This window comes from Tarenaya hassleriana, unplaced genomic scaffold (assembly GCF_000463585.1).
Source record: "Tarenaya hassleriana unplaced genomic scaffold, ASM46358v1 Cleome67, whole genome shotgun sequence".
Taxonomy (NCBI): Eukaryota; Viridiplantae; Streptophyta; class Magnoliopsida; order Brassicales; family Cleomaceae; genus Tarenaya; species Tarenaya hassleriana.
Genome location: NW_010969242.1, coordinates 89,309 through 111,865, shown reverse-complemented (window position 1 = coordinate 111,865; position 22,557 = coordinate 89,309). Strand labels below are relative to the sequence as shown.

Genomic DNA, 22,557 nt, shown 5'->3' with positions numbered 1-22,557 from the left:
GCGGCGGGCGTTATCCGATCGGTCTTGGAGCGGCTAGAGGATCCGAAAACCCGAACCGACGCTCGGATCTTCCTGTCGGACCTCTACAAGCGTGTCGGATCCTCCGAGGAGTGCCTCCAGACCTACCATTTCCATATCCAGGACATCTTCCTGGATCAGTACGAAGGTATTTGATTCGTTGTTCCTCAAATTTTATCTGTTTTTACCGATCGTTTGAAATTCGGCTTTGAAATGATGTTATGAGCTGGAAAATCTGGTTAGATTGAGCAGCGTAGGTTGGTTTGATGCTTTTCAGAGTGTCTCCGATGTGTTTTTCATGGGTTAGATCTGTTTTGGGTGGCTGAAAAATGGGGTTTCTGGGTTGTTTTCGCCCTATTTTCCCCGAAAGGAATTGGGATGATATATGGTTTGACGGCAGTTCATGACTAGTCAAGGTGTGTACTTGCTTATCCACTGAATGGACGAAGAAATGCATTTTAGCTTTTGAGGGTCGTTGTCGTTTACTTGGGACTGCAGTGAAACGCCACTACTATTTTGAGTAACTTCACTATGTTTTGTACTTCTGTCTCCAAATTTGTCCAATGGTTGTCAATTGGATTTGGTGATCTTTCTTTACGAACAATTAATTACCTATATCACCATACATGTCTTGTCGATATTACCTGTACTTCTAAAAACTAGATCATGGCATAACTGGATCATGGGAAAATTTCAAACCAATATGACATTTAGATACTTTTGAGATACATCAGTTTAAGATATTATTTATGCCTTGTCACAAATAGATGCAATTTTTTGGGATCTGATTGCCAAACTGAAGGACGGATCTTTCAATGGGAGTTGCTCTTTGGTTCTTCTAATCGTCTTGTTATAAGGTCGTATCTGTTATCTGTTTATACTTGATAAGCATAAAAAAAACATGTTCTACAAAAGGAACAAGTTTAACTTGCTCCATATAAGAGCTGCATCTACTTGATGGGTACAAGTAGAATAAACAGGTTAGTAAGTTTACCGCATGATATGGGTATCTTTTGGGGAAAATGAACCAGAGCAATTGATTTGTATGGCTCTGGTTACTAAGACAAGTCGATTATGGACTTTTCTATTGGAATTTAGTTTCTATGTATTTTTAAGTTCCGATCATCGCAACTTGTAGACACTTTTTCTTTCCCATTATTGTAGCTAGAACTAGATACTGGTTTGGTGGGTGACAAAATTAATATTCCACCACATCAAAACCTTCAGACGCACAGGTTTGGACTGTTTGTATAGTAGAGCAAGGGCCCTTTTCTGTCGGATGCTATAGATATTGTATGACATAGATATGATAATAGCCTAGTTATGATTGCATTGGGAAGACCAATGGGTAAAATTTTTTTCTTTAGTATTGCAAAAAAGGCTGAACGGAACTGCAGAATTTTTGGCTGTGGATTATTGACTATATTTTCAATACAATGCGGTTTGCATGACAGTTGATGAACGAGTGCTAAGTAAATGAGTCTGCATCTATTGTACCATTCAACTTCTATACCAGCTTGTTCCGCAGCTAACCATGTGATGCTACGAAAGTGATGTAGGACACTCTAATCTAAGTATCGGTCTAGTTGTAGACCTCTGCTCCCCTTCGAGAATCAGGCAAAAGGAAATTAGATGAAATGGTTAGGAATGATCTGACTTTATCATCACAAGTATTATCAATCTGCCATCTCAACTCATCACAATCTATGTGAACTGTTGCATATTTGCTTACCAATATAGGCAATAAGAGCCCTACGAAGAGCATCATCAATGAAAAAGAGTACTGTTTCTATATCTACTTGACAAGTACTAAACTGCCTCGCTAAGTCATTAAGTTTTAGTATATTTTATCAATTATAAAAATAATTGCCACAAGCCTTTAGTGCCCAAAGGTTTCAGTTTCTGATCAGGTTTCTCTGTGTTCATCCAATCTACATTGTGCTTGAGTTTTCCAAAGCTTTTCTTCCTGGCAGATAATAGGTTGTGAGAAGTGTTTGTGCAGTTTCGTATTCTTCTGGATGAACCTTTAATCTTAAAATAGCTTGCAGCTAATTGTTTATGACATATTTCCATTCTAACATGCCAAAACATCAGACTATCGGTTATATTAATGAGCTAATACGCTTGTCTTTATTCCATTATATCAAACGCTTTCCGGCAGGCTATCAGCGCAGAAAGAAGTTGACCATGATGGTTATTCCTAGTATTTTTATTCCAGAAGATTGGTCATTCACATTTTACGAAGGACTTAATAGACATCCGGACACTATCTTCAAAGATAAGACCGTTGCTGAACTTGGTTGTGGAAATGGATGGATATCCATCGCAATAGGTGCCAAGTGGTTGCCTTCAAAGGTTGTTATCTGATATGCAGCCTTATTTTTTCATTTTGGTATTGCTTTAAATTTCTATCCTGAAAATAATCGAGGATTGTTTCAGTCCCTTTTCACTAATCCAAACTTTAAAGATATGATCATTTAACTTCTAGTAACACTTCTGCAGGTTTATGGGCTTGATATCAATCCTCGTGCTGTAAAAATTTCTTGGATAAATTTGTACCTAAATGCTCTAGATGAAAACGGCCAACCTGTCTATGATGATGAGAAGAAAACTCTACTGGATAGGGTGGAGTTCTATGAATCTGATTTGCTTGGTTATTGTAGAGAAAACAAAATCCAGCTGGAGCGAATTGTTGGATGCATCCCTCAGGTAATTAAATTTCAAACTTCCTTCTGACTGATATTTCATTCCATAGGCGGTTAAATTTGTATTTTTTTTTTCATTTTTTTACGAATATAACGTGTTATTAAACCCAAGCTTTTATGATGTCCTTCTTGCAGATTCTTAATCCAAACCCAGATGCAATGTCTAAGATGATAACAGAAAATGCGAGCGAGGAATTTCTCTATTCATTGAGTAATTATTGTGCTCTTCAGGTAAGAAAAATATATCCCCAAAACTCCCTGGAAATGGCTAGAGTATATGTTAGCATGCTATCATCTAACATTGTCCTGCCTTATCTTATTTGTTGCTGATCATTTAAATGATCTATTCTGTGATGCTTTGCCTTTTGCTCTGCTTGTCTATTGCTTGTTAAATGTAATATCACCCTTGTCTTGTAATAAGCATTAGTTAATCATCGAACCAACAATATACATTCCTCGGGAATATCACATTTTCAAACTATAATTGAATGTCTAAAACAATTCTTCTTATAAACAAAATGCAGTGTTTATCTGTAAATTGCTTAATATTCGTAGTCACTCCTCTTAGTCATATCGTTGAACATGGCATACTGTTGCTATCATTCCTTCGTTGTTTGATCAACATCACTAGTTCACCGTAATTTCTCTCCTCCATTCTTACTCTAAGGTAGTGAATAATAAAGCATTTTCTCTGGAGCATATGTATCTTTATTATCTGATGAATTGCATTTTTTTCAGGGTTTTGTTGAGGATCAGTTTGGATTAGGTCTGATAGCCAGGGCAGTTGAAGAAGGAATTGCTGTCATTAAACCCACAGGGATTATGATATTCAACATGGGTGGCCGTCCAGGGCAAGCAGTCTGTAGGCGCTTATTTGAGCGACGTGGTATCCGTGTTACGCAGCTTTGGCAAACAAAAATACTGCAGGTAAATACCTTATTTCAGAAATTTCATGTTGGTCCTTCTCCTAATATGTGTTTTCACAGGCGACAGATACTGATATTTCAGCATTAGTTGAAATTGAGAGGAACAGCCCTCATCGTTTTGAGTTCTTTATGGGACTTTCTGGAGATCAACCCATATGTGCTCGAACAGCATGGGCTTATGGGAAAGCTGGTGGACGTATCTCTCACGCTTTGTCAGTCTATAGTTGTCAGCTTCGCCAACCAAATCAGGTTGGTACATTATGTAGCTTCTACTTGCTGAGATTATATATACCTGGAACAAGGAACGAAATTAGTTGAATGATTACAATTGGCAGGTTAAGATAATCTTTGACTTTCTGCAAAATGGATTTGAAGACATCAGCAGCTCGCTGGATTTATCTTTTGAAGATGAAGCAGTTGCAGATGAGAAAATTCCATTCCTGGCATATCTTGCCAGTGTTCTGAAAACTAGCTCATATTTCCCTTTTGAGCCTCCAGCTGGCAGCAAGAGATTCTGTAGTCTAATTTCAGGCTTTATGAGGACATACCACCGCATCCCAATTAATCAAGATGTGAGGACATTCTCTGTTTGTGTTTATGATTTTCTTTTCATGTTTTCCAGTTTATTACTTTATTATGTACGATGCTATTGCTAGATCGTTTGGCATCTTCCAAAAAATCTTGCGCCATGAAAAAAAGGACAGAAACATTAGTTTAGAACATTTGAGTTTACCAACTGTGAAGCATTGTAATGCTTTCTATCCACAAGTTTTCTATCATTTCTGATTAGGCTTCTTTATTTTTGCAAGAACATTGTTGTCTTTCCCTCAAGGGCTGTGGCAATTGAGAGCGCACTTCGGTTGTTCTCCCCTCGACTTGCAATTGTTGATGAGCATTTAACTCGACACCTTCCAAGAAGTTGGCTAACCTCCCTAGCAATTAAGGTAAAGTTGTCTTGTCCTGCTGCCTGTAGTTCTTCCGATACATCCTATATTGCATAGCTCATTTTGATGCCTACTTTATTTGGAACATATTGATAGGGCAAGCTATTAAACTTAAGCACATATGTCCGATATGTGAAATGTGGTATTCAGTCAGAGTCAGGTGCTTGAACATGTCTTACTCTGTCAGACAGAGGTTATGACTGGGTACTTCGACCTAGCCAGAAGTGGTTATGAGCAAGTGCTAATAGAATTAGGAGTTGTTATTAGTATTGTGTTCTAACTACTGAGTTTCGGTCCTATCTATAGCAATTGCCCAACTAATACTTCTCATACTTGGGAAACCATTGAACTGGAATCTGGCATGACTTAACATGACGTGCATAACACTTACCCTCAAGTGAAACATATACATCTAGGGCCAGCTGCTCAGCAAAGACAGAGACGTCTAATGGCATTCCCTGTCTAATGACATAAGACATTCCTGAACTGTTTGAAGGACAGTCTAAAACTACTGTATATTTTGGCATAATGATAGAATTCATAAACCAGAGCTAATAAGCTGGAATTGATTCCCCCGAACACAACCGTGGGCGTGGAGTTCGAAACACTGTTTGAATTTGTAGATAGCTGAAGATAGTGGCTGAGCTGTTGTTGGCCGTAAACATCTGTGGTCATTTGTAGAAAGCAGAAACCTTTAGCATGTCATATGTTTAAAGCAGAAGTACTGCAAGCCAGTGGTTTGCGGCAGAAAGCAGGAACAAGCTGATGAGTTTAGAGGTGGCAATTTGAGTCAACTTAAAATCAACTCTCATGCCATATGAGTAATTTTCATGCTATGTCATTTATTCAGAAAATTTGATTTATGTGTAGCATTTTCAAATGATTGAATCTAGCAGAAGAGAGATAATAAAATATCTGTAAAAGAAGAAAAGAAAAAAAATACAGGGTGAAAAGGTAGATTTAAAAGAAAACTAGATTAAAGACGGAGGGTTAGGATTAAATCACCCATCAATGGAACAGGAAAGATCATGGTTTATATAGCTTTCCTGTGATACCTTTTGAAGATGTGGATTCGTTGTTGTGTAGTCACACATATAGGTGTCGATCCTGTTTCCTTTCCATACTACTTGATATCTGAATCTTATTTCCTTCTACTAATGGTACTTAATTTTGGAATTTACTAAACTGGAATCTCGGACTACGTTTACTTAATTCTGCTCTTACCTAATTCAGAAACTGTTGAAATAAATATTTATGAAGTTTTGCAAGCTTTCAGCAGTTGTAGTTTCCTAGAATAGTCGGTGTGTAGGACCAAGGCTGGTGATGATGAATTTGCAACTGCTTCTTTTTTATATGGCCTTGCAAGCTCAGGATTGACTTAAACTTTAGTATCATACTGCTTCGAGAATGTTGTTGTCTGTTCTGACTGAATTTGCAGATGCTAATTAAGTTTCTGCGATGGTGCATAATTTTACTCACAAGTCACTGAATCTGTGATTGTGTTTGTTCATATGTAATGGAAACTTCTTTAAACACTTTGTAGGACACAAGCGGGGAGGCATCTGAAGATCAACTCACAGTAATTGAAGCGCCCCACCAATCTGATTTGATGATAGAGCTTATAAGGAAGCTAAAGCCACAGGTGGTGATTACTGGAATGGCCCAATTTGAGGTCATTACCAGTTCATCTTTTGTACACCTGTTGGATGTTACAAGAGAAATTGGATCCCGTCTTTTCTTGGATATATCAGATCACTTTGAGTTGTCTAGCCTCCCAGCATCCAATGGTGTACTGAAATATCTTGCAGAAAACCCTATGCCTTCTCATGCAGCAATAGTTTGTGGTTTGGTTAAGAATAAGGTACGGTTTTCTTGCAACCAGGAATAACTGCTTGAGTATGCATTCTGTTACTTGATCAGATTCAGGTCAAATCAACATCTGATGATTTTTATGACATATTAATATATCTTGTTATCTGATATTTTATGTATTAAACCACCATGATACAGGTTTATTCAGATTTAGAAGTAGCCTTTATCATTTCAGAAGATAGTGGTATTTGTGAGGCCTTCTCCAAAACAGTGGAAGTCTTGGAAGGTCATACTGCTATTATCAGTCAATACTATTACGGTTGCCTTTTCCATGAGCTTCTAGCTTTCCAGCTCACTGATCGCCGTCCACAGGCAGAGGTATCTAGGTTCTTTTTCCAGGTTATATAGTAGTTTTGCTCATTTGCTATTGGGTATTTTAAATACATAAGTGAGCTAACCTTTGCCCAAGACTGAACCCTGGATTGAGAAACGTATTCTTGGAAAGGTGGGTAAATCCTACCAAAAACAGGTGAAAAGCATGTGTAAGATTCATATTTAGTCTTGCAGTTAAATACTTAAAAAAAATTTACAATAGGTTCAGAACAACTTTTGAATACCTTTGTTTATGTAAAAAAAAAAACTGTTTAAATGGATAGCGTAATGTAAGCTATTAAAAGTTATTTCCCCCATACTGATAAAGCGGTCAAACCAAGCTTCATCCCTTCTTTTTTGTGTTAATATTTGCTTGGTTTGAAGTGGCCTATGTACACTGACAAACGTAGCATTTCCTGTAGTTCCTGAAGACGGACCTTGTTCTCATTTTTGTGATCTGTCTATATCAATGTCAATATGTATTGTTCTGATTATAAATTGATTTTCCTGATTTACAGAGAGGGAGTGAGAAGATAAATTCTGGTGAGATAATTGGATTTTCTAGCTCAGCTGTCTCTGTTCTAAAAGATGCTGAGCTTTCTGTCGCCGGAATGGAGAACTCTTCCATGATCCATATGGATGTAGATCAAAATTTCTTGCCTATACCACGATCTGTTAAGGCTGCAATCTTTGAAAGTTTTGTGAGGCAGAATATATCCGAAGCTGAAGTTGATGTGACCCCGAGTATTAAACAGTTCGTTCACAGTACTTACGGCTTTCCAACTGGACGCAGCACCGGATTTATTTATGCTGATTGCTCACAAGCTCTATTCAATAAGCTGGTCCTTTGTTGCGCTCAAGAAGGAGGAACATTTTGTTTACCTGCTGGGTCAAATGGGATATACATGGCTTCTGCTAAATTTTTGAGAGCAAATGTCATGAACATCCTGACAGAATCGAAAGATGGCTTTAAGGTGACAGCGAAGGCACTTAGTAAAGTGCTTGAAACTGTGAAGAAGCCATGGGTTTGTATATCTGGACCAACAGTTAATTCAACAGGCATGATTTACAGCAACGAGGAGATGGAAGTATTGTTGTCCACATGTGCCAAATTTGGAGCAAGGGTTATTATTGATACTTCATTTTCCGGATTAGAATACAATTCCACTAGCTGGGGAAAGTGGAATTTGGAGAACATTTTATCGAAATTGCATTCATCAATCCACCCATCGTTCTCTGTTTCCCTTCTGGGATGCCTTTCTTTGAATTTGCTCAGTGGAGCGCTCAAACTTGGCTATGTTGTTTTGGCTCAATCTCTCGTTGATGCCTTCCATACCCTCCCGGGCTTGAGCAAACCTCACAGCACTGTCAAGTATGCCATTAAGAAGCTCTTGGCTCTTAAAGAAGAGAAAGCCGGTGAACTTCTGAATTCCATTGCAGAAAATGTGAACACATTGGAGAGCAGATCTAAGCGCTTAAAGGAGGTAACATTTTCTGCCTCTGTGCCTTTTGCATCACCAAATTAGGATAACTTATGGACAATGTACGGTCGGATTTCCAGATTTGAACATATACCCATTATGGTAGATTAGCATGGGCTTCGACATTTCGTTCTCATTATGATGACAAATCGAGCATATGCTTTACAATGACAATTTAATCTAGTACAAGTCTTCATCCTCAAACCATTCACGAACTACTTAGATCACACCCTATTTAGCAAGTGGAAAATCTACCAGTTTCTTTTCCACTGTGAACATCTTCATACAGTGAAGAGGCCTATGATCGTTTCTTTATAGCTGGGGTTTCCTTGCGTGGAACTGTACACAGTCTCCTGTTTCCCTTGGTCCTGACTGCCATCTCTTAATCTTCTACCTTTTTTCAACTTCCGAGCAGGTACTTGAAAACTCCGGCTGGGAAGTTCTCTGTCCCTTGGGTGGCATTTCGATGGTGGCAAAACCGAAAGCTTATCTTAACAAAACCGTGAAGGTGAAGCAGCAAATGCCAAAACCAGGAGAATCACCCATAGAACAGGAAGTCAAGCTCGAGGATTCCAATATCCGGGATGCATTTCTCAAGCATACCGGCATCTGCATAAACAGCGGCACCTGGACTGGAATCCCAGGCTACTGCCGCTTTTCTTTTGCATTGGAGGACAGCGAGTTCGAAAAGGCTATTGAGTTGATTTCTCAATTCAAAAACGTTCTCGGTTGTTGAAGTTCCAAAGCCCGAGTGCAGGTTTCCGGGTGTGACGTTGTCATGATTGAAAGGCATTATACAATAATGGGTTCTCGAATGGAGTTCACGGGCGAATTCGTTGTTCTTGCTTTGCCCTTGTTCAGTTCCTTCAAATAATGTGTGCCCGTCGTTCATGGCTAAGATTCTTGACAGGGAACAATTGCATGCTTTTGATGCAACATTAAAATCCACAAGATTATGAGAATGTCTGCAATTATTGTCCATCAGCAGTAATTATTTCTTGATTTTTATCTGATAAATTCTCTACTCATAAAAAAAAATCCCCAAAACACGCATCATGATACTATACATATATATAGAAAAATCTTATATCATCTCCTCATTTGTTGCAACACCTCCATATAGAAGGTTTTATGTGACCGCAAGGAGGGATTAATGGATAGAGTCGGGTTATAACTTGTAACCTAAGTTATCTGCACAAAACAAGACATCAAGTGCCTCACCATCCAAAAACGACATACGATGTCATTTATTTTCCACATCATGCCACTAAACAAAGGCACGTCATTCAAACAAACCCATCATGCTGAAAAGTAATTATATTTAATTGAATTTTAAAATAGGATCTGAATAAATAAGAAAGCCAAAAAAAGGACAGAAAGTTTCCACTATGAAGAAAAGTCAAAATAATGCAAAATTTATTTACTTTGGTCCACAAATTGTCAGTCCAAAAACAACAATAAAACTAAAAATAAAAAAATAATTCAGAAGCTTCGACCCCACTAGAAAAATTTAATAATTCAGAAGCTTCGATCTCACTAGAACCTCTTCAAATTGCTATCATCGTAAAACAAAAAAAAAAAAGATTCCAAATAAAATTATCCAATTATGACTTAACAACTTTATTGTTAAAAAAATTATGACTTAACAACTTTTATTGTTAAAAAGATTCTCATTTTTCAAATGGAAATGAGATCGACTCGGTTTAGTTCTTGTTCGAAAACAATTTTTATCGTTAAAAATATTCTCATTTTTCAAACAAACTTTAAATATTCTGTTTTTCTGTTTATTTTTTTATACGATTCAGTTCAGATTCAATTGTATTGATTTTTTTTAAAAATATATATAATCATTCGTTTTTTATATATATTATTGGGATCAGGTAGCCTCGTTTTGTAATCAACCAACCACCTCAAAACATCATTTACAGAACATAAAATCGTTGATTAATCACAGAAACCAAATCTGTACCACTTTCCAACACCCGAGATATAGACGAAACTGAAGAGGATCACCAAACAAATGTGAAATTCGATCACGGCATGCATAAAGGTCGTATCTGACTTGACATAATAAAACAAAATAGCTAGCGAGAAAAAGATTCATCACTGACCTCTAATGTACAATGGAAATGGAAGCATTGGTTGGTTCAATAGCTTCCGTGAGATCTGACGGATGAAACAGACTGGGCCGAGAGGGAGGCGGTCGGGCTGTTGAGTTCTCCGTTGTTGGCTTTCGGCTTTCCGCTTAACCTTTCCATCGCATCCAAACATATCTCGTTGAACCAGTCATCTTCCGGGAGCTCGCTGCAGAGATTACCATAGAAGTTTGGTTCGTCATGAAGCAAGAAACTGCAGAAAGCTTAGAGATAAGAAGTTAAGATACCTGTATGGGTCCATCCCTGTTGCAGCTAAAGCGGCCACGGCTTTAGAAATTATCTCATTAGTGCCACGGTGCAAATTTCTCGATAGGTAGCGACCTTGGGATGCGAAGCAGATGACGAACTTCATGTCCAAGTACAACTGAGAGAGATGCAGCATCGTTAGATATGTCGAGTTTTCGACACGGATATATTATATAGAGGCCGTAACAAGTTGTTGAACCTGTCGTAGGCCAAGAGGTCCCAAAGGTCTAGGACCATCCTCGATGTCATCCCAGAAACTCTGGTCTCCGGAAAGCCATAGGATCACAGTCTCTGTCAGTCTCATCAACAACGACGTCGCGAATCTTTCTCTTCCTACAAACATATCCGCAGCAAGACTCGCCATCCTTTGAAGTTTCGTAAAAAGCTCCTGTTTTGATGACAGAAATAACAGGAATATGAAGCAAACAGTCTTTTTAATAGCATAATTGTGACGTCGACAATTTCAGAGATGGAAACCACACTTGCCTGGAATATCAGAGACGGGAACCATTCAATATCATCAGTATCTCCGTCCATACTTATATACATCTCAGCAGACAAATGGCTTTCTCCTTCCTCGGAAAAAATGAGGTCTAAGGCGTGCTGGCGACAGAAAGCATCTTTTAGTTTGTCGACTGTACTCAATAAGCGTCTCTTCCATTCCCGTTGTTCCGGATTACGATTTTGTCTATCTGAAGGCCTCCTTCGCTCATCTGTTTTATAACTACTCTGATCGAGAGGAGAGAGCTTCATGGCGGCACGTGGGAGAAGTTCATCCGCTAGCAACGATGCATTTGCAAGTAATGCAAGTTGCTGGGCTTCTGTCTCAGCCATTCGGACAATCTTATTTCCTGATGCTTCGAAGTTTGCCTCTTCTTCTTCTATTGAACCGGGCAATGCTCTTATAAGCACGTTTACATATGAGTGGAAAACTTGAAATAGACCTTCAAGGGCTTTACTTCCAAGCTGCATACTTAGAAGAGGTCCTACGTCCTCAAAGAAGTCCTACAAGAGAAATTAATTACCGTCATTGAAGAAGCTGTATCAGTGTAAATGACACATTACCAAATATCTCCAGCTGTCATAAAGACGACTGACAGCACTTACCTACCTGACATGCCAAAGATAGCTTAAAACCAGGGGCTCCATAAAATAGAAAAATAATTTTAACGCACATGCATTTGACACAAATTTCAGGACATGCCATCAAACAGTGCAAGTTTAAACCAAATCTTCATACATGAAAACTAGTAATTTAGTAACTCAAGTGCTAAATTCATTGTTAAGCCAAGTAAAAAAGGAGTACCAGAACCATTATTTCTACAACTGCGATGGGATACTTTAAACTTAGACAGACAGAAGCAATGGCTAAGAACGACTGACAAGTCCAACTACCATGTCTGTATCTCCTATATACTATTACCTAGCATATTTGTATAGAAACCAAAGTCCCAAAGCAAATAAAAGTTGCAGCAAGGTATGCCCATTAGCAAACTATAGTTGACCAACACTTATAAAGCAAGTTGCCCCCTTTTTTTGGAAAGTAAATGATATAAAGCACGTTGCTTACCTGAACCATCAGATTAAACCGGTGAGCACTTGGTGTAAGCTTATTCTGAAATGCTGTACTAGCATGACGACTGCCAGCTGGAGGATATGTCAGCACCCAATCGTCTGCAGCAGCCATAGCCGCAGTGCTTTCTTCAATTCGTTTTAAATTGGCTTCCAGTGCCTGTTCAACAATAGGCTTAAAATGCTTTAAAAGCACAGGACAAAGAGACAAGCCACGACCTTCTAACAAAGTACAATGCCCTAGAGCTATCTGTGCACACTCTGCAGCAGCTCTTAGTCCTCCAGCTGCTGCAGAAGAACCTAATGCATGTCTTTTAACAAGAAGGGCAAAAGCTTCTGTTTGTTTTGTCGCCCAAGTCACAAGCTCAGAAGTATAAGCTGGCTCTTTCCCAAATATTAATAATGAATCACTGGACGCTTGAGAAATAGCTGAAAACACAAGCTGAGAGAGAGCAGCAGTATATGCTCCCCCATATGAAGTGCTGGATGGACGAAGACTTTGCAAGTTGTACTGGTATCTCTGGAAGTGGGCATTAAGAAGCAAAGTATGGGCTCGAGGGCCATCTCCAAGCCTTTTGAGAGCTGATATAGCTGACCGAAGTTCACCACCTCGGGTTGAAGGTTGACAAGCAGCTTCAGCAAGCTGGTCGGCCAACTTTTGCTTGCGTTCCACAATAGCAAAGTGAAAAGATGAAAGAGTAGAAGAGCTCAAGGTGCCCTTTTCTTTTTGTTGAGAAATTATACTTTCTCCTTCATCAAAAGCTGCCAGAGCTTCATCTACCCGCCTTTCAGCTAACAAAACATCAAGGTGGTCGGGAAATTCTGCAGCCCATTTCTCCAAATCTGAGAGCTCCTTGTCTTCAAAACTTAACACACCATTTCCAACGGATTCATCAGATACTTTATCAAAGTCTATGTTAACTCCATCGGCTAAGCCATGAATTAGAGTAGCCTGAGTAGATAGCAGATTTCTGATTGATGATAACTCTCCCTCCAAATCTGATATCTCTTTCGATGTGCTGGACAGAACAAGAATTATCAAAACCATATATAATAACTCGGAAACAAGAAAAACATGATGACAATAGTAACATAACAAAAAAAACACCTTCGCAACATTCAAAATCAGATAAACTTGCCAGCACGAAGAACTCATAGATAAAATGCACTAGTACTCTAATACCCTAATGAATAAGAAAGTCACATTTTGCGAAGGGAGATCTCTTTAGTCATATTAACTTTGGCAGAGTAGCAATTGGTGGAACAGAATATAAAAAATAGTATCATTATTAGGGTCATGAGGGACAACCACCAAAACCAGTGAGGATACCGACTAACCGTATAAAAGCCGAATAATTAGCATAAACGCTTCGGCGCATCTCTTCTGCAGATGCTCTCTTCAAATCCAGAAGATAAGAGCATAACTGCTTTATATCCTGTAAACAGAAGCAGAACTATATTACAAACCGCAAAGTGCCAACTGAAGAACATAAACCCAGAAAATGAAAAGTAAAACAAAAACAACCCATTGCTCCGTCCGCTAAATAACCTTTATGCCTATGGCAAGCAGATTGTGCAACATTTGGTTTTCAGGAAGCTAGAAAAGCCTAGATCGACATCTCCCTTGAATTTTATTAAACAATATCACTTGATTGCAACTGTCCAAATACTAAATAACGAGTATTTCCCCTCCACCATTTTCATGTCATCTGATTGCTCATTTTCTAAAACAGGAACCTGTAAATATATCTTCTCTCCCACATACTAAACAGAACTCTACCTATATACATCCTAGTCACATTCTATATTACAATGAACCACAAATACCAAGCTTATGCTTCTAAAAATGGATACTAAACCCATCTGAAACAAAAGAAAACAAGAATACAGCTACAAAATCCGCGAAATAAGGAAATTCGCTGCAGTATCAAACAACTGTTTTCCCCAAACAGCAAATCTAGTCGAAGATTGAAATGGAAAACGGGACTATAATTCATCACAACCGATCATTACAATAAATTAAAACCGGTAGGAGGTCGAAGAGCAAAAACCTTTTCGTTGAGTGAACATTTCGATTGCACATAAGCATCGGCATCGAACTTATCGGACTTGAACAGACTCAAACCTTCCTCAACCCTAACGCCGTTCTCCTTCGTCGGAGTGGCTCGTGACCTCGCCGTCTTCGACGCCGACATCTTCCGCCTCGCCGCTCCTCCTCCTCCTAAAATAAAACCCTAGAATTCGCGGGGGCTTCCGATCACCGATTAAAAAAAATACTAACGTAGGCCACTCCGGTGTGAATTCAACACAGATCTGAGGGGAAAATATGAATATGAGATCTGCAGGGAAGAATACGACGAGGAAGAAATCGAAAGCAGCAAGCAAAGGGGAAGAGACAGTGGCGGTGGGTAGAGAGAAATCAGAGTTGGCAAACAGCGAATAAGCCAGCGAAACGAAGGCTTGGATTTTTCGTCAGCTGAATAGATTTTTCTTTATCAGAGATTTTTTCATTTTTGTTTATTGAATAGTTGCGAAATTAAGTGAAGAAACGGAGTTAAAATTTTTTTATAAAAAACGATTCTTTAAGAGAAAAATCTTTTTAAAAAAAATCCAGTAAAATACATGTAATTATCAATTTAATATCTGTATTTTTTTAATTACTGAATAATATATATACAATTGATTTTTCTGAAAACAAATCTCATACTTTTAAAATATTGACAAAAAAATCTTTATCCTCAAATAACCGCCACGTAAACAAATAGAAATCCTACATGACGCCAAAAATTCATAACATCTCTCCTAAACATCGATACGTCATCCCTACATCAGAAATTAAATAAAATTAAATAAAAATAAATTAATTAATTAAATGAAAAAAATAAAAAAATATACATATATATACACATATACATACATACATATATATACATATATATAAATATATACATACACACATATATACATACATATAAATACATATATATATATATATATCAATACATATATATAAACATACATATATACATATACATACATATACATATATATATATACATTCACATATATATACACATATATATAGATATGTATACATATACAATATATACACATACAAATATATACATAAATGTACATATACATATGTATCTAAATATACAAACATACATGTACATATACATATATATACATACATATACATATATACATACATATATATACATATATATATGCACATATATATATGCATATATATACATATATACATACATATAAATACATGCACACATATATATATATGTATTTATATATATGTATATATGTATATATATATATATATGTATGTGTATATTTATATATGTGTATATATGTACATGTATATATGTAGTATGTATATATGTATGTATATGTATATTTTTATTATTTATTTTTATGATTATTTTATTTAATTAATTAATTATTATTATTAATTTATTTATTTTTATTTAATTTTATTTAATTTCTGATGTGGTTATGACATGTCGATGATTAGGAGAGATATTGCGAATTTTTGGCGCTATGTAGGATTTCCGTTTGTCTACGTAGCGGTTATATGACGGTAGAAATTTTTTGGCCAACATTTTAAAAGTATGAGATTTATTTCGGGAAAAATTAATTGTATATGTATTATTCATTAATTAAAAAAGTATATGTATTAAATTGAGATCAGGAAAAAGTACACGTATTTTACGGCGATTCTGCCTTAAAAAAACTTAAAGATATAGCTTATTCCAATTTAAAAGAAAAATTTTTAACCCAACTCCGAACATATTTATTTAAAGTTTTTTTTATTAGTGTTTCATTTTGGTTCGGTTCTTGTAGGAATAAAAAAATACAATATTTTTCCAATTTGAACCGTTCAAAATATCTGAACGGTATTAATTTTAGAAAAATCGAATTTTTAGGAATCGAACCGAATTTTAAAAAAATCCAAAAAACCAAAGTTGTTTGAATAAAATCTATTTTTTTTAATAAAAATCAGAACCGAATCGAACCGAATATAATATAATAACCGATTAATACTTATTTTTGTAAAACCAAAAGAACCGAATCGAACCGAACCATTTTCAACCAAAACCGAATCGGATACCGAAACGTCCACCCTAAATCTACCATTTCATTTGGTAAATTTGTCGATAAATACAAAATTTTGTTGAATAGAGATTTGTACAGTGAGAATTCAGATGAAATTTCATGAGTCGAATGTGTTCAGATTTTTTTGTTACAAATTCAAACTCAAAGTATGAAGAAACAAAAGACTTGATTGGTTTTATGAGATTAAATTTTTTTAAATGGATTAAATCAGTCGTCGTAATAGAAAAAAAAATGCATGAGGTATAGAAGGGATTTCATCCCATTATAAATAAACAAGGGTACAAATTAGGGAAAAAGATATTTCCAATTTATTTGATTTCTTTATTAGATAAGAGGTAAATTGTGTCACGTATTTGCAAAATGTATTCTTTTTTCAATTTTACCGATAATACTTTTTTATGGTATATTTGGTATGACATGATACCACCATATGGTAAGATAAGACGCAAAAGACAGAACATGATGGTATACCAAGGCGTTATCATTGCTAGAATATAAGAATAAAAAGCCAATAAGCCAATGTAGTATATCAATGTAGTATATATATCAATGTAGTATATCAAATGTAGGGGTGGCTTAATTGGATTTCGGTTTGGATATATTTGGATTTGGTTATTTCAGTTTTTTAAAAATTATAACCGTCCAGTTTTTATATTAAATTCGATTCGATTCGATTCAATTATGATAAAAATATTCATTTTTTAAAAAATTTGTTGCTAAATAAATTCATAATATTCCATAGAAACAATACATTAATTGTAGTAAAAGATAAACAGTTTGGATTTTAAGTTCACGCTTCATTAAAAAAAAAATACACAACTTTTACATTATTCATGAGTCGAATGTATAAATATGTAATAACATTATTAAACAAATTAAATATAATTTTGAAAGTTAAATTCAAACATAATCGTATGCTGCTTCACCACAATGAAAACAGGGTGGACCATCGGGCAGATTCGATTTAATCGGGTTCGGTTATTTCGAATTCGAATATTTCAGATTTAAAATATTCTTATCTAATCGAGTATATTTTTTTAATTGGTTTGATTTGGGTTCGGATCAGTTTGGATCGGATTCGGTTCGGGTTATCCAAACAAAAAAAGATAAAAAAAATTCAAACAATTGTCTTATAAAAATAACAAAAACAACATTAAAATACATGCATATTTCTTTTTTTTTTATATACCATGGTTATAAAACAATATCATTATACTAATTTTTCTAATTAGATTTAGAATATACTACATATTAATTGATGATATATGGATGGATAAACGAATATATTCGATTACGGTTAATTCAGATTCGGTTCATTCGGTTTACAGTTATTTCGAGTTTGAATATTTCTGTTTGAAATATTCATATCCAATAATATATATTATTTTAACCGGTTCGGTTATATATCGGTCCAGTTCGGTTCGGTTATTTTGGATTCGGGTATTTTGTTCAGCTCTAATGAAAACCATATCGTATACTCTATAGATTTTAACAATGAGATTCCAGTCATTCTTTGAAATGACATAAGAAAACTAATTCTAACTTACCATAGTAACATTTTTAAATCGAAATGAAATAAAGAAAGTGAGATCTATTATTATTATTTTTAATTTTTAATTTAGTAATGGTGGGATATAAATCATGATAATTTTTTAAAATCAGAGTATTTGGATCCGATCAGTGGCATACCCAAAAAATGTTATAATTGGGGCAGTGCGATAGTATTTTAAATTTTTTATTGGGAGCATTTAACAAATTAAATTAAGTTAACTTGGCTCAACTGATAAGTGGGTATGTAGTAATATACAAAGAGTTCCAGATAATCCCACCTTGACAAATCACATATTCTAAAAAAAAACAAATTTAATTAAAATTTTATTATTTTTTTAAAAAATTAAACATTTTTATTTAAAAAATAGGGCACGTGACCTTATGAATAGGTCCGCCCTGGATCCGATAGTTCAAATAATTAACAATTGTTTTTTTATTATTGAAATAATCTAATCTATTTAAAGAATATTTTTTGCTGTTTGAAAAATGGGCTCACGTGACGAGCCCAAGCTCACTCGCGAGCCCAAACCCTATTTTTTTTTCCTTCCCCTTCACGCGCTTCCTCCAATGCACTCTATTCCTCACACTCTCTTCTCTGATATGAGCCATCCACCACAGAAAGTCAGAAACTTCGTATCTTTCGTTGCGATCTCTTAGCTTTTCTCCGTCGACTCATCGGCCTTTGTAGATTCTCGTCACCTTAAGCTCAGGTACGATTTAGCGATTTATATCCTCTTTGTGAGATTTCGACGATTTCTCTTCTGTTTCTTCGATTTCGATTCTGCTCCTGTTCTGGTTTCTGTTATTCTTCTGTGCTGCTTCTGCGTTTTGCTCCCTCTCTCTCGAGGAACAGAACATGGTCTGCTTATAGTCGATTTCGACAATTTTGTTCCACTTCTACGCCTCTGATTATGTGTCTTCGACGATTTCAACGTGATGGTGGTTCGGTTCGCTTTTACCTAATATTGGTTCAGATTTTTTTTTTTGGTAAGGTGAATATCATATATATGTAAGTTTTTACAAAACCTGCAAAGCAGTACAAACCGGATACAAACCGGATACCATGTCAGAAAACTAGCAGAAAACTAGCAGCAAAATAGTCTGAGTAGATAAACAGAAATCAGTAAAATAAGGGTCCATCGTTCTTCGCCAGGAATGTCTAAGGGGGTCTTGATCGAATACTCGCCGAAAGATAATACCAATCCTGCAATGGTGATGCTGCGGAAGAGTTTGCCGTATGGGGAAGGGAGATCAAGATGTTTCTGATAGTCCGGTCCACCTGCGCAAGTACCGCTGAAGCAGTCTTCGTGTCATTCCCGAATATTCGGGTGTTTCGTTCCTTCCAAATGTGGTAGGCAGTAACCTGTAATATTAGTTTCGCTATAAGAGTTCGGTGGTTTGTCCTCGAGTTAGTTGGCGATGCTATCCAATCAACACAGTCGGCAGCTTGGTACGGTGGTCGTTCCCAGCAGAGGCAGCCAAGCTTTTGCCAGATTTCCGAACTGAAAGTGCACCCAAAGAATAAGTGGGAATGCGTTTCAGGCTCCGCCGAGCAGAGGACACAATTAGGATCTACTTGCACCCCCCATCTCAATAACCTTTCCTTTGTTGGTAACCTGAGCAACATCACTTCCCACAGCAAAAAAGAGAAACGAGGGATAGATTTTTTGAACCAAACAATATCATGCCATGAAACCCCTACTGCTGGTTCGCGGATCTGTGCCCAGGTACTTGAAGATGAAAACCACTGCCTATATGTTCCATTGTGATCCCGCCATAGTGGTACATCTGCGCCTCGATCATTCGTAGGGCTTGGCGCAGTTGTAAGGGCGATGAGTGCCCTCTGGAGATCATCCGAACGAGCTCCCATAATTTGCCAGCTTCCATCACGATAAGCCTCACGTACCAAGCTGTCCCTTGGAATGCACATCTGTCTCGGTCCATCTGCACCTGCAATCTCAATAAGCAGCCCTTCATCAAGCCAATGATCATGCCAAAATGATGCCGTTTTTCCATCGCCAACATCATACTTGAGAAAGACTTTAACATTAGGCCTGATGGAGATCAGTTTCCTGAGGTTCCATGAATATCTAGGGGATAAGGAGACTTCCCAATAACCTTTCCTCTTCCATACATTATGTTTTAGCCACAAGGTCCAGAGGGAGCAGGGGTTACTGAAAATTAACCATGACAATCGTAATCTTTGAACCATATTCAGATCAAGCAAGCATCGTATTCCAAGTCCTCCTTCAACCTTCGGTTTACATATTGAGCTCCATGCTACCCTTGGGTGATGTCGCATCGATGGTCCACCCGGAGTAATCCATAGGAAAGTCGAGCAAAGGCCATTGATTTCCTTAATAACCGACTTCGGGAGGAGAAAAACCGAGCTCCATGAACTCACCTGCCCATAAATAACCGAGTTGATTAGTAAAATACGACCCGCACGAGATAGAAAGTGAGTGGTCCAAGAGTTGAGCTTCAGCTTTATCTTCTCGACTAAAGGTCGATAGTCAAGCTTTGATGGCTTGGTTGGGCTTAAAGGAACTCCCAAGTATCGAATAGGAAGCTTCCCCAGGTTATAGCCTAGGATTGAAATGAGGTCCGAAGCTTCCTGATCACTAATCCCACTGAAGAAGACTTCTGTTTTGTCCTGGTTCACCATCAGCCCTGACATGGAGCTAAATTCAACAAGCACCCGTTGTATCTCCCTGAGTGAATCTGAATCCGCCTTGCTGAAGACTATGACATCATCAACAAAGGCGAGATGCGTGAGTATAGGCGTCTTGCATTTATGGTGAAGTTTGATTCTATCTGCAGCAGCGGATTTATCTAGCAGCCTTGACAAGACATTCATTGCCAGGATGAATAGGTAAGGAGATAACGGGTCTCCTTGCCTAAGTCCCCTCTCGCTCTTGAAATATCCCGCAAGTTCGCCATTGATAGCTACGGAGAATTTGGGAGTGGTGATGCATGCTTCGATCCAGCCAATGAAAGTGGCTGGAAATCCGATGGCAGCAAGAATACGCAGGATGAATGATCTGTTCACCGTGTCAAATGCCTTTCTAATATCAATTTTGATGGCTGCCCCTTTGGATGTCGTGTTGCGGTTGTAGTCCTTGATAATCTCTGAAGCAAGCATTATATTCTCTAGCATAAGTCGCCCTTTCATGAATGCCGTCTGATTCTTCGAGATCAAATCATGTATAAGAGGTTTCATCCTTCTGGTTAGTAAAGTCGATATAATTTTGTACACGACATTACAACAACTGATCGGCCTGTAATCAGCCAGAGATACCGCCCCCGCTTTCTTCGGAATCAGAGTGATGGTAGTGGCATTGAGCTGGCCGAGAAGTCGTCCTGTACCAAAGAATTCCTGAACCGCAGAAACCAAATCTCCTCCCACTATGTCCCAGGACGAGACATAGAATTCCTTTGTGTAGCCATCCGGCCCTGGGGCCTTGTTGTTTGGCATCGAGTGGAGGGCCTCCTTGACTTGTGCTGCTGTCGGTATACCCAAGAGAGCAGTTGTCGTTCCAGGTTCAATAGAGCTTCCAAGTATCTCTTGTAGTCGGCTGAGCGTGGGTATCGAGGCAGCTACAGGTGGAGAGCCTAAAAGGCTTGAGAAAAATTCAACCGCATGCTCCTTGATCGAATTAGGTGATTCAATCCTTTCCCCCCTGTGGTTAATGAGGTAATGAATGTGATTGGCAGATGTTCTTGCTCGGTTCACGTTGAAAAAGAATTTTGTATGCCTATCCCCTGATGCCAACCATCTAATCCGCGATTTCTGCCTGAAGAAGACTTCCTCGGCCTTTACCAACTCTAGCCATTTCTCCCGAACCCTTTTCTCTTCGATAATGATGCTATTCGATGGCGTATTTAACATTTCAGCTTGAACATCCTTCAGCTCTTGACTGATGGTGATGACCCTCTTACTAATATCACTGAATTGGTTGGTGTTCAGATCCCGTAATGAAGCTTTTAGGTTCTTCAAGGCTTGGCATAACCGAAATTGCTTGGTTCCCAACTCTACAGATGTCATCCAACTCTGTCTCACTGTGTCTAGAAATTCAGGGTGCAATAACAAATGATGGAAGAATTTGAAGGGGAGATGGGACCTTTGGTGGATTGTCGGGATTTTGATGATGCAAGGGCTATGGTCAGACGGACCCGACGACTCAAACTCAGCAAAGGCATCCGTTAAAGTTTGCTTCCAGGTTAGGTTGCCCATCGCTCGGTCAAGCTTTACTGAGAGTGGATGTTCTTGGTTAAGGTTGCACCAAGTAAAACGATGGCCTCTGTTTGTGATATCCTCCAACCCGGCACTTTGCACACAATCCTCAAGGTCACTCATACCTTGTGTTATCACTGAATGCCCCGGGAAATCAGAATGGTCAGATAGCCGAAGTATTTGATTGAAGTCCCCTAGTACAACCCACGACGATGATGCAATCGGCTGGTAACGAGAGAGCTCCTTTAGATGATCCCAAAGCGGTTTGCGCTCAACTGCAACATTTCTAGCATAGACAAAAGTTACAGCAATTGTGACCCTCCTCACTGAACAAAAGATCCCACACGTAACTGACTGCGGGGTGGAGGAGTAGATTGTGACCGCTAACTCCGGATCCCAAACCACC

At 37.7% G+C, this 22,557-nt stretch overlaps 2 protein-coding genes across 2 annotated transcripts; one reads left to right on the top strand and one right to left on the bottom strand.

Moving 5' to 3' along the window:
* Positions 1–9,268, top strand: LOC104800334 (methionine S-methyltransferase-like; the record flags this gene model as incomplete). The annotated part of the gene is made up of 12 exons (XM_019200918.1): positions 1–166; positions 2,180–2,373; positions 2,521–2,727; positions 2,859–2,954; positions 3,462–3,650; positions 3,710–3,898; positions 3,985–4,221; positions 4,459–4,593; positions 6,137–6,454; positions 6,604–6,783; positions 7,296–8,261; positions 8,674–9,268. Coding segments are annotated over 12 exons (3,198 nt in total), but the record flags the coding sequence as incomplete, so codon positions are not given.
* Positions 9,269–10,165: 897 nt separating this feature from the next.
* On the bottom strand, positions 10,166–14,708 carry LOC104800315 (exocyst complex component EXO84B). Its single transcript, XM_010523112.2, has 7 exons — positions 14,284–14,708; positions 13,571–13,668; positions 12,231–13,251; positions 11,147–11,665; positions 10,860–11,048; positions 10,642–10,778; positions 10,166–10,562 (listed from the first exon to the last, which is right to left on the bottom strand). The coding sequence occupies exons 1-7, from the start codon at positions 14,425–14,427 to the stop codon at positions 10,406–10,408; spliced, it is 2,265 nt and encodes a 754-aa protein (XP_010521414.1). The 5' UTR covers positions 14,428–14,708; the 3' UTR covers positions 10,166–10,405.
* Positions 14,709–22,557: the final 7,849 nt, after the last annotated feature.

Excerpts from the sequence above, each read along its gene's own strand:
- LOC104800315 (XM_010523112.2), bottom strand. The coding sequence starts at position 14,427 with ATGTCGGCGTCGAAGACGGCGAGGTCACGAGCCACTCCGACGAAGGAG. Across the intron at positions 11,049-11,146 it reads TCCCGTCTCTGATATTCCAG|GAGCTTTTTACGAAACTTCA; the intron begins GCAAGTGTGGTT and ends TCATCAAAACAG. Across the intron at positions 10,563-10,641 it reads ACAGGGATGGACCCATACAG|CGAGCTCCCGGAAGATGACT; the intron begins GTATCTTAACTT and ends TAATCTCTGCAG.